Consider the following 12,552-nt stretch of genomic DNA (forward strand, 5'->3'; position numbering starts at 1 on the left):
AAATCATAAACGCATACTCTTGGAGTTTGAAAAGTTACTCACCGTGATGGAAAAGTTCACTACCAATTCTTGATGGGGACTTTCGAGCATAGTTGAATTTTGATGTTTTGCATGATAAGGTAAGTCTCTGAAGCGTGTTGCCATGACGGGCTGGTTTCGCTTCCACCGGAAAGTTCTCTTGCTGGATAAAGTACCGGAGTCTAGGATTGATCTTCTTGACAAAATCCTTAGAAATTAACCTCCACGTTGTCATGACCTTAGCAGTCCACGCCCGCCAAACTTTGCTCAGAAAGAATGGCAGCGAAAGCATTTGCGTAGATCATATATCAGCTACGGCCATCAACGGAAAAGAAAACTTATTGACCCTTAGCAATTATAAAATTGTGAAAAAAACATGTCCATTGTAAGGACACGGTCAAGGTGTTTAAAATGTTACATAGCAGTTGCTGATTTAAAGTTAGACGGAACAAAAATAACCAGCCATTTGTAGCTTAATTGTTTCATAAGGCTAAAGGCACACCCATTGTCGTTGTCAAAGTCATGATCATATCATTATATTTGTCACGAACATAAAAAATCATGTGCAACGCGAAATTCTTTTGAAACTTGCGATTGTTATGAATCATCATCTTAAACGTTAAATTCATCTGTCAATATAATTTCGGGGTAGCTCCTGGCAGCCGTCCCCTCGAACTCCAATCGGACGACCTTGGCGAGCAGTTGGAGATCCACCTCATCGGCTTCGAAGAAGAGCCTCCAGATGGTGTAAGTCGAAAATCATTATATTAATATCTAGTTTCTATCAAACAATGAATATGATATGATATAATGATATCCGACTTTAAGTCCGTTGTTCACCAAACAATAAAAGGGATATAATTAAATCCTTAGGTTTATTATCATATCATATTCGATCATATCCTGGTTAAAAGTCCGGACAACCAAATGCAGTCTTGGAGTTTGAAACGATAGTGAAAACAATTCCCCAATTCTTGATGGGTGCGTTCGAGACTCGAAACTCAATTCTGCGTGCTGATCCGATCCCAAGCACCGGACGCTCAAACGGTCTTGTTTACCGCGCGTACCCAGCTCGGCGCACAAGAGAGAAGTAATCATCAGCCTGAGTACGACCACGAATGGGCGATTCTTGGGAGGAGGTCGCGCGAACAAAACATCCAGTTCCCTTCTGGGGCTTGGACAGACTAGACCACATCAAAACCAACCTTTCTTTTTCTTCTTCTCGACTCCTGGAGCAAATGCGCTTTGCTACCTAGGAAAAAGTGTATAAAAATTACTAAACATATTATATTTGTACCAATTTAATCTTAAATCTTTTATATTAATGTCAATTCAGTCCTAAACCTTTTATTGATGTCAATTGAGTCCTAAACATTTTGGATTGATGACAATTCAGTCTTAAGACTTTTTGTATTTATACAGATTGGGTTAATTCAGTCAATTTTGACTCAAAATTGCTAACGTGGAGGTCAATTGTCCTACGTGACATGGACAGATCTGACGTTGACATTTTTTAAATATTATTTAAATTATTTAAAATAAATTTTAATGATTTTTTAAAAATTATATAAAATATTTAAAAATATCCACGTCGGCGTCGACCGTTCCACTTGGGACAACCGACGTCCATGTCAGTGATTTTCAATCAAAACGTGAACAAAACGTCTAGGTCCTTTCTGGGGCTTGGACAGACTGGACCACATCAAAACCAACATTTCTTTTTCTTCTTCTTGACTCCTTGCGCAAATGCGCTTTACCACCTCTTATCGCGCCTTTGGAATCGGAGGTTGCCAGTTCGATTTTTGTCGTGGAATGTTTACTTTGAACAATGTCAGAGTCGTCCGGGACTGAACTAGGCTTGGAAAGTTCACATGGATTTCGAGAAAACAACAGATACATACACCGCGATTGTATCTAATATGCAGTTCAATAGTAGACAGTTAAAAGCTCGAAGAGGATGCAAGTTCAACGGGCCTAGACCTTTAGTCTATGTAGCTCTCGCCTCGACTCAATCAGTTTGTAAATAGTTGGTGGGATTGTAACGATTGACCTCCACATACCAAGCCAAAATGCCTCGATCGACTAAAATCGTTGAGAGATGATGTGAGGAAAGATTTCACGTTAAAGTTTTCAGCGTTCATCGGTGATGTTTTAAGATTATTTTTCGTGAGGGTCATGTAAACATGAGATCGTCAATGCATCGCATTAGAAACTGCAAAGTTTCCTTGATCATCGTTCAACAATGGCGCCCTAAACAGTCGTTAAGAAAATCCTTTTCGTAATAAACTCTGCATTTAATACTAAGGTTATGATTGGTAGTCGGGATGTTAGTCAAGATTGGATAAGATTTATATAATTCGTGTTAAAGATAGGATAATACTGGATATAAGAAACAAAAGTATCTCATGTGGGAGTGGGATAAAGGATGATAGCCTTTGTTATGTTCATGGTGCAAAAGCTAGTTGTTAATGTCTAACTTCTGAAGTTAATAAAACTAAAATAACAACATAAATACAAATATTATTTAACCATGAAGTAGAAAAACGCAGATTTTAATCGAATAAAATGAAATTGAAAATAATCTTTTTAGTTTTCTAAGAATGAGGAGCAAAGAGATTTCTAAAAGAACCTTACTCTCTTATTCTCTTTCTCTTTCGTAGCTCCGATTCCTCTAGAAACTTCGTGAATTCTCCATATATCTTCGGTTCACGTTGAAGCCTCTTCTTTTCCATAACTATTTAGTTCACGTTGAAATTTCACGAAGGCGACAAGGGTTAAATCACTATACTTTTTGGAATTGCGAAGGTAGGTGATCATACCTTTTCTCTCTTACTAGATTTGGCATTCACTAGCCAATCTATCTCATCGATGTCATTGTAGACCGTTTTACAATTGTTATCATGATCAAACCCGCGGCTTTAGAATGATGCAATAAGATCCTTTGTTGTTTTCATCTTACTATAATTAATCATAGATTGATTGCTGGAAGTTGTGTCCGCCTGTACATTCGTGGTTTCTTTAGTAGCAAATCGTGAGAGATTCTTAGCATTTTTGTTTGTGCATTTTTAAGTTCATTTATATTGACATGCACAGTTCTTACCAAATAAAGGACTTGATATAATAATATCCGGCTTTATTACTATGATTTATTGGATAATTGATAAAAATATAGACACATTCTCCGATTTCATGTATACTAGTTAGTCTTGTCCCGATTAAAAATCGTGTGCATAGTAGTTATGGATCTTCCATTAGATCAAAGTCCCGCAATTAATTCACGTTGTTTGTAATAGTAATCGAATCAACAACTTACATAGACAATGCGGTCCCACCTTTAATCGGGTAGATGACATAAATAATTTCTGAATTTTGGTTTAATGTGCAATGTGGTTCTTGAACTTTAGCCCAATGTGCGGTGTCATCCCCGAAATTTTAATTTGTTCAATGTGGTCCTTGAACTTTTGATGCATATTTAGTCTAGTCCCTGGATTGTATGAATATGTTCTATGTTGTCCATGAGCTTGAATTCTTGAAAGAACAATATTAAACATTTTTCGTATAGTTCATGGACTAAATTGAAGGTGTTCCAAAAGGTTGAGGAACGACGTTGCTCGTCGGATAAAAATTTAAAGACCACATTGCATAAATTTAAAATTTAAGACCACGTTACACGTTGGAAATAGATTAGGAAATGCGAACCCATGCATGGGGACATGTTTCTGACTTTAACAAGGGTTGTCGACGAAACTAATGACTAATAAGAGACTAGAGTCCGTGATCTTTTACAGTACATAAAATTGTCATTATTCAACATTCAGTGCTTTAATTTCCGTGAAATCATTTTTTAGCCCCGCCCATTTATTTCGCCCTCTCATTTCTTCCTCAACACGACCCGTCACTTCCTTTCTTGAAATCACCCTCCGCCCCCCTCACTCGCAAAAACAGGAAAAAGAAAAAATAAAATCAATCCATCACCTTCTTCGGCAGCGATTCTCTCTCACTCCGCACTTGCAAACCCTCTGCCCACCAAAAGCCCCTCCCGCACGCACGATGCCTCTCGCAATTCACGCCAAGTCGGACTCGGAGGTGACGAGCATGGACGCCTCCTCGTCGCCGCCGCGGTCTCCCCGCCGGCCTCTCTACTACGTCCAGAGCCCCTCCAACCACGACGCCGAGAAGATGTCTTACGGCTCCAGCCCCGCGGGCTCCCCGACCCACCCTTACTACCACTGCTCCCCCATCCACCACTCCCGCGAGTCCTCCACCTCCCGCTTCTCTGCCTCCCTTAAGAACACCAACCCCCGCCACCTGCACGGGGGCGCGTGGCGGAAGCTCCACCGCGGGCAGGAGATCGAGGACGAGGACGAGGAGGACGAGGAGGGCCGCGGCTTCTCCTCGGGCTGGCACGGCGCGAGGCTCTACGTGTGCTTCGTCTTGCTGTTCGTCTCGCTCTTCACGGCGTTCTCGCTGATTCTGTGGGGCGCCAGCAAGAGCTACAGGCCCGAGATCGTCGTCAAGGTAAATGCGAAATGCGCGTTTTGGGTTCTTCTGCGTAGAGTTTCCTTTTTTGGGGGGAGGGGAAGTGAGTTGGGTATGGTGACTCGGCGGGTCGACTCGCTCTGCCGGTTCGGCATTGAAGCGGAGGACAGCGAAAATCTTCTTTCCGTTTTGATCGAATTGATTACTCGTCTTTAATTCGTTGTTTATTGCAAACATGGAAAGTTCCTGCCGCTTTTGGCCCCCTGAAAAGCAAGAATTATTAAAAATTTTTTTTCCAAGTTTTGGTTTAAAATTTCCATAAAAAAAAAAATTTTCAAAAACTTCCGTAAAAAGTCCCTCCAATCAAATATTAAATTTGGATTTTCAAGATGTTGATGACATGGTAATGAATTAAGGATGATGGACGGGGGTGGTTTTCTTGATTTTGGTGGCAGAACGTGGTGTTCGAGAGCTTCAACGTGCAAGCCGGGAACGACCCGAGCGGGGTGCCAACAGACATGCTGACGCTGAATTCGACGGTCAGGATCGTGTACAGGAACCCCGCGACATTCTTCGGCGTCCACGTCACCTCCTCCCCGCTCGATCTCCACTACTTCCAGCTCAAGCTCGCCTCCGGACACGTAAGCAATCGAATCTCTCTCTCTCTCTCTCTCGAGAAAATATTACGCCTCCACCCGGTCTTCACGTCCGCGAGGGTAGCACGGTCATTTCACCGGTCGTCCTCGTGTCGCGCGACATTAGGAAATCGAAAAAGTTGCTTAGCCCGAAAACGGGGGTCGTTTCTTTCTCGACCTGTTGGCATCGGTGTCAGTGGTCGTATGAACAAGCTGCAAATTCCGACCAATCACATCATTTCTCTTTTATAAAAGAAATATATGATTTTAAATTCGTCGGAATGAGAAATTTAGAAAATTGGGAAAAAGCATGGGGCGGGGGCGTGCTGTGGTCTCAACTCTGTACGGTCCTGCACTTTCTGCAGCTGTATTTAATGCAGACACAGCGCCTCAGGTAGCCGTTGGATTCTCTTGGGCGGCTTGGGACTGACCATTAGCCGGGGTTGGGCCGGGCCAAAGATGGGACATTGGACAGAATGACAAGGATTGCATTTATTTCTTCTCAAGATTCTCAACTAACTTAGGCTTGTACAAATGGAGTTGCTTCCCCTTAATTGAGTTCCAAGACATGCATGCTTTCATGGTTTTTCTAAACTCGGTATTAGTATCATCTACTGCTTCGTTTTCTATGCGCACAATGCTGTTACGTAGACATTTCGGGCTTGCAAAACCATAGGTGTGACAACATTCAAATAATTTTGGAAGTGATTGATTTTTTTTTTGTTGTTCTTTCATGTGAAACTAGGCAATGCCATTTTCAGTATGGCTTAGCCCATATATGTCATAATATTGTAAGCTTAAAGCACATAACTAATACTGTTTAGTCGGCGAGGTTAATAAGATATTCAAGCTGATCACAAGTATTGATTGAAAATTCTGAAGTGGCAATTGGAATACATTACATAAAATGCATTTCTCTTCCTTTGTATATCTTAGATATGAACTCATGTAAGACATTAGAATCAGATCGCTTTGAGCTGTGAGAGGGACAATTCAGCAAGTTTTTGTTTCTTTCCATTTCCCTATTTACACCATCATGGTTATGCGAGCTTTACTTAGTTTCTGCAATAAATGTGAAAAAAAAAACAATAGATGAAGAAGTTCTATCAGTCAAGGAAGAGCCAGCGCACAGTGGTGTCGGTGGTGGCAGGATATCAGGTTCCTCTTTATGGCGGGATCCCAGTCCTCAGCATGGCCAGGGAGCACCTTGAGAACGTGGCCGTGCCATTGAACCTGACATTCACGATGAGGTCGAGGGCATATATCTTGGGGAAGTTGGTGAAGTCCAAGTTTTATAGGAGAATCAGATGTTCAGTCACCTTAAGAGGCAAGCAACTCGGCAACTGTCAGAATTTGGCTGATTTGTGTACTTATCACTGATGATTTTGATGTTTCAATTGCTGAGAAATATACGGTCTTTTCGTTCGCAAGCAAATTAGGAACAGATTTTGCCTCTTCAGCTGCTAAAAGAGGAGTTAGCCTTGTAGATTTTATGCGGCCTATCTGCAACGACAATATCGATAGCGATTCTTATTTTCGATGTTCTTACCACAAGTATTTATTTGGGACAAATCGTACCAAAGAAGCTCAATGTTATCATGCCAGCCAGCTATTGTGCTTCAAATGATTCTTACTGTGAGTTGGAGCTAACATTGTCTGCTTTTGAGAGATATGTTCTCTTTTCTGCTTACACGCCTAGGATTTTTGTGAACACATTTTCATGCTTTCTGTTGAAAGCACATACTTGCGCAAGCGGGAGCTTTATCAAAGCTTTCTGTTGTTCTCTAATGGGGACATAATTTCTCCTTGTCCTAGAATGAAAAACACTTTGGGGTAGACAGAAAAACACATTGGTTAAGTGATAGAAATTACCTTGAAGTCCCATTTCAAACAGTCTTACAGGTAGGAAATATGAACAAAAGCTAACAGCATACAGCAAGAATATTGCTTAGAAGTTAGAACACCCAGCGCATACTAGCAAGTAAATAGATTATTGCCAGTCATCCTTCCTAGCATCGCCTCCGACCTTGTGACAACCGGGGATCTTCTCCTTGATCTTTTCCAGGATCCCTTTCTTCTCCGGAGCGCACTCGGGTGCAACTTCTTCATCTTTTCTATGACCAGGAAGCTTCTCTTTTATTTTCTCCAAAATGCTGTTCTTTTCCTCCAGATGCATTGCTTCATCAGGTTTATTGCCTGGAAAGGACTCTTTTTCAAGCTCCCTACCTGCTTCTAATTCCTCATCTGTTATCTTGTGCTCGAGCTCTTCCTTAGCTGCGTCCTTTTTCTTTTTCTTCTCGCACCCTGCTTCTTCTTCATCGCCAGACTTCAAAGTTTTGAGAACAAGCGAGCATAATGAGTCATTTGCATATGGATGGCTGAAACTTTCTCACTTCATGCTTTCTTTCACGATAACTAAGCATTTGACTATGCATGAAAGATAACTAGGTTTATTTTTTTGTCTGGGAAGTAAATTAACCAGTTTTTCATCCTTTCATGTCTTGACATCACATACGACTTGTGAAATAACTGGAAATTATTATGATCTTACCGAGCTCGAGTTCCCGTGGGAAAGTTGGAGTTCCTGGGCGAGAGTTAGCTTTTCTTCATCCTTAGCCATAGGTGTCATTTCTGCATCCACTACGGTATTGGTCATCTCATGCTGTGTTCTCTCTACAGAAACATTTGTGGTGTTGCCATTTTCGGGGGCTTGAGGTTGTTGATGACTCATTGTGTAACTTTTGCCAATGAAGCACAGGGAAAGCTTTTGAGAACTGCGTTGTTGTTGTAGTGAGTAACACTAGCGACGAGCCTGCTCTCTGAACTGGTATTTATAGAAGAAGCCAGGGCATACAACTTCAGTTTTAGAGAACACTACCCAGCACGCGCAGTTTGGTTTACATCATGAGTTAATTTAGCAGATGGAAATAATTTCCCATCTGGTCTAAAAGGTAAAAAGATTTACTTCATGCATGTTGTAATAAATCAGGTCAATCATCCTACTGTAAACACTAACCGATGGAGATTACGTTAAATCATGCCATGAAGAACATGGTTTTCACATGTTTATGCATTGTGGTTAATATAATTTGCCTGTGGATTGAAGATATCATTGGGTGAGAATTTGGAGGTCTCAGCCTCATTCATTGGAGTTCAAGCTTGGACATGTCAGACCAAATTAGAGTTTGGTGACTTGAAAACTGGGGAAGATTCCGAAACAGCTCAGGGTTCTTGCACTGGACATGCATTGAGAAGAGGGAACTGTGTCTGTGTGCAGACCCCATACGGACAAACATTGAAAGAGGCACGTGTTGTGTTATGGGTGAGCATGAGCGTGCTCGTTAGGAGAAAACTAAAGGATGGTCGGTTTGGACGGCTGTCTCTTGCACTGATCAAGAGGTGAAGCTGATGGATTTTCGAGATCAGCAAATTGTAACATCATTGGGTTCAGCAACTCAGAGTGTCATGGTCCAACCAGGCCATTACTACTGGTAACCAATGCCAAGAATGTAAGGCAAAGTTGTTGCTGTTTTTCGTTATTTTTAAGACAAAAGAAGCATATGACACCTTACCAAAAAAAAAAAAAAAGCAGCATATGACATAATGCTGCTAGGAGTTAAACATATGTTTTGAATAGACTCTGTTGGAATACGAATTAGGAACTGCCATTTTTGCTGCAATTTTCTCATTATGTACATTCTAAGGCCTCAAGAGAAGAGAAGAGTACACAAAGCATCAATGGCTACAGACTAGCAATTGTTGCACGGTCTGACTCTGCTGGAGAGAGTAAGATGATGAGCATGTGTTGGTTGCGATAGACAGGATGAGAGCTTTCTCGATTTCTGCACTAGTATGCCGCTGGATCATTGAAATTATGTAATCCATGAACGCCGCGTCACATGGCAAGGTGATGGGTCCGTCCCTTGGCAGTCCGAACTCTTCCCTGGATAATCTGAACAGCTCCTGAATGACACAACTGTTCAGGTACCCTATGGGAAACACGAACCGCTTTTGGTCGACCGTGTAGACAGCACAGTGGCCTCTATCGGCGAGCTGCAGTTCCTTGTGTCCACCAACTTTTGGAAATGGGATTCTCTTCCTACTCATGGCAGCTACTCTCCTCCATTTTCTTGCAATCTTGAGCAGTTTCTTTGTGCTGATCATTTTCTCTGGGCTGGAATGAGGAAGAAGAAATGGAAAATCGTTCTTCTAGTTTGAGAGCTTTGAAATGTCAAAGTTGTGGTGAGTTGAAGATAATGGACTATGGGGGTCCTTTAAATAAAGTGCATCAGCAGACACTGCAATAATGTGAGCCACCTGGTGATGGTGCAGAGCCATGTGATTTGGGTAATGGTAGGGAATATCAAGGGTGGTGGCAATATCTGTTTCGGATAAGCCATCAATTCATCTTCCAGCAAGTGCATTTCCGTGGCTTGGGATGATCGTAGCACCATGTTCTGCAAACCACATAAGAATGACAAAATGATGAAATTAACTTTGCAGACTCCCTTTATTCGGATGAAGTGTCGCTTGCTGGTAAAGACAGTTTGGTGGTTTGTGAGTGAACGGAGTTGGCAAGTTTAGGGCATGTGCAAGACATTACTGCCGGACCCAGGATATCATAAAGCTCCCTGCAAACAAGCCCTAAAATATGTGGCTCAAACTAGCCGAGTCTGATGGTTGTTCCTAGATCTGGCCATCATCACTTGATGCAATATCTGAATGGCTCAGATTCTTTAAGCTTTCACTAATGTTTGCGGCCCCGTTAAAATCATATGGAGGGTCTTCAGGTTCTGCAAATGTTGAGGGGACAAGCAGAAAAAGGAAAAAGAAAATCTGTCCCCTTGATGAATGGTTTCTGTCTTCCTTTCGTTTTTTTTCCTCAATATGCCTAACACCTTTTCCTGTGGGATTGGTTCAATCCTATCTATGTGCTTGAAATGTCCTCCGCCAACCTTACAGAAGGTGGGAAGCCGCGCATATCACCTATCCGTGTGCTTGAAATGTATGAGTTTTCTGGGTCAAGCAGAATTGCTTGCCAATGCGACCAGGAGTTTCTGATATATTATTCAATGTGTCGGTCGACATTGATAATACAAGAACTGGCAGGAACCGATTATGGACAGATTTCCTGTGACTTTGAGCAATTTGTGGTTGATCTTGTGATTCATTAGGAGAGAACTTGGTCAATCAAGTGGGCATCTAAGCTGATCTGGACCAACTTCGTAGTTGAGCTCTCTCACAAAATAGTAAGAGAATCCTTCTCTGCGGTTATACAATCATGTACTCATGAGCCCCACAGAACCAAAATTCTATTCCCTCTATCAAATTTTTCTCAACATAGCCACATGGGTTTGCTACCATGTGTTTTCACGTTGGAAAGATGCATTGAATGCCAAGTTGTTTGGCTCTCCCAGAATAAAACGCGATAAAGGCCAGGGCTTTCTCCAAAACCAGAAACAGCACTCCGATCCACAGCAAAAAAGCAAGTTCGCTCATCTGTTGAGAATTACTGTGAGATGAACAAAATGATAAGCACCAAGAAGCTGATTCAAATGGCAAGGAAGTGGCAGAAGATGGCCACCATTGGAAGAAGAAGAATCACGTTTCCGAGGACGAACAGCAAGTCTAGTTCAGCAAATGCAAAGGGATCATCGGCTGCTCAGAAGGGTCGTTTCGTCGTCTATACAACGGATGAGAGACGCTTTGCGATCCCCCTCTCATATCTCAGCAACAACATCGTAAGGGAGCTCTTCAGGGTATCGGAAGAAGAGTTCGGTATTCCGAGGGATGGTCCGATCACGCTTCCCATTGATGCTCTCTCTATGGAGTATGTAATTTCGTTAATTAGCAGAGGCTTGGTTAAGGACCAAGAGAACGCTCTGCTTATGTCCTTGACCAGAGGAAGCTGCTCATCATCCTCAGCTTTCGATCAAGCATTAGAGAGCCCACAAATTCTTGTTTGTAGCTGACTGATGTAACAATACCAGTATCTTGTAGATATGAAATTAGTTTTGCCACAGTATATGCATTGTTCTAACTCGTTTACCTTCGGCTTAGATCATCCTAGCGTTTTGTGATGGCTGGTTTCGACTTGGATCATTTATGTCTTGCATAACAGATCCACTGCGCTGCAACTAAAAAGTAATATGTAAGCCTGCTAAGTATACTGGGCCACTTCGACCGAAAAAAAAGTATACGGGGCCACTTTAACATAGTCAATAAAGACTCAACCTTAATATTCAACTGTTTCACCAATTGTCGAACTATTCATAGCATTAGCAGAAGGTCTGTAACCAGAATCTAAAAATTCATCGTTAATCGTCTTTCTTGCTATCTGATCATCGGGATTATGTTGAAGATGAGGTGGATAGTAATTATCCAACCTCCCATTTTTCCTTTTTTCTGTGGAAAGAGATGGATAGCTTTTGGATTTTTTAATTGCCGAAGTTACTATGACCTTCTGAATTTGTACTATCAACGACAAAAATATTTATCGTCTACTTCTTCGTAAGTTTGACATGAAAAGCTAGTTGAACTCTAAGATTTCAATCAAAAGGTGCATTTTTATTAGATTTTGTAGAACTACAGATTAGAAACTGCAAATTTCTCGAACAATTGTGTGAATATATACATTTCAAGCCTCAAAAGATGGAAAAAAATAATGTACACATAGCATCAATGGCTACAGACTAGCAATTATTGTACGGTCTGACTCTGTTGGAGAGAGTAAGATGATGAGAATGTATTCGTTGTAATAGACATGAGGAGAGCTTTCTTAATGTCTCCGTTAGCACACGACGCTGGATCATACTATTTCACCCGTGAACATCGCATCACATGGCAAAGCCATGGGTCCGTCACTCGATAGTCCAAACTCTTCCTCGAATAATTTGGATAACTCTTGAATAATGAAAATTTTCAAGTGCCTTATTGGAAAAATTTGTTCGATCTTGCATGCAGAAATAGGAAAAAGGATCTGACATTAGCCAATATGTCCCCACTGAATGTTTTCTTTCTTGTTTCTTTCTTTTTATTTTGCAGCTTGCCTAAACTAGTGCATGGTGTGGATATATACCTTTTCCTGTGGCATTGGTTCATTTTCATCAGTTCATACTGCTATTTAAAATGTCTTCTGGCAACCGTACAGAAGATGGAAGACTGAACATATCACCTACTGAAAGTTCAGAAATTTATGGGTCCACCAGCATTGCTCGCCAATGTGACCCGGCATGTCTGATAAATGATTCAATGCCTCTGTTGATATTGATAATACAAGAACCGGCAGGAATTGATAGTGGACTACTTTCCGGTGACCTTCTGCAATTTGTGGTTGATCTTGATTCATGGAAAGAATGGGGTTAATCAAGTGGACAACCAAACTGACCTGGACCCTACTCTGTAGCTAAACTCACTTGCA

General features: G+C 41.5%; 4 protein-coding genes across 4 annotated transcripts; 2 read left to right on the top strand and 2 right to left on the bottom strand.

Moving 5' to 3' along the window:
- The first annotated feature begins 3,924 nt into the window (after positions 1-3,924).
- Positions 3,925-6,802, top strand: LOC115735780. Its single transcript, XM_030667175.2, has 3 exons — positions 3,925-4,536; positions 4,953-5,138; positions 6,225-6,802. The coding sequence occupies exons 1-3, from the start codon at positions 4,069-4,071 to the stop codon at positions 6,510-6,512; spliced, it is 942 nt and encodes a 313-aa protein (XP_030523035.1). The 5' UTR covers positions 3,925-4,068; the 3' UTR covers positions 6,513-6,802.
- Positions 6,803-7,122: 320 nt separating this feature from the next.
- LOC115735782 (phosphoprotein ECPP44-like) lies at positions 7,123-7,863 on the bottom strand. The gene is made up of 2 exons (XM_030667177.2): positions 7,684-7,863; positions 7,123-7,458 (listed from the first exon to the last, which is right to left on the bottom strand). The coding sequence occupies exons 1-2, from the start codon at positions 7,861-7,863 to the stop codon at positions 7,123-7,125; spliced, it is 516 nt and encodes a 171-aa protein (XP_030523037.1).
- Positions 7,864-8,733: 870 nt separating this feature from the next.
- Positions 8,734-9,845, bottom strand: LOC115735850 (auxin-responsive protein SAUR64-like). Its single transcript, XM_030667276.2, has one exon. The coding sequence runs from the start codon at positions 9,294-9,296 to the stop codon at positions 8,868-8,870; it is 429 nt and encodes a 142-aa protein (XP_030523136.1). The 5' UTR covers positions 9,297-9,845; the 3' UTR covers positions 8,734-8,867.
- A 300-nt stretch (positions 9,846-10,145) lies between these two features.
- Positions 10,146-11,191, top strand: LOC115735849 (auxin-responsive protein SAUR68-like). The gene has a single exon (XM_030667275.2). It carries the CDS (start codon positions 10,652-10,654, stop codon positions 11,102-11,104), a length of 453 nt encoding a protein of 150 aa, XP_030523135.1. The 5' UTR covers positions 10,146-10,651; the 3' UTR covers positions 11,105-11,191.
- Positions 11,192-12,552: the final 1,361 nt, after the last annotated feature.

Source organism: Rhodamnia argentea, chromosome 11 (genome assembly GCF_020921035.1).
Source record: "Rhodamnia argentea isolate NSW1041297 chromosome 11, ASM2092103v1, whole genome shotgun sequence".
NCBI classification, from domain to species: Eukaryota; Viridiplantae; Streptophyta; class Magnoliopsida; order Myrtales; family Myrtaceae; genus Rhodamnia; species Rhodamnia argentea.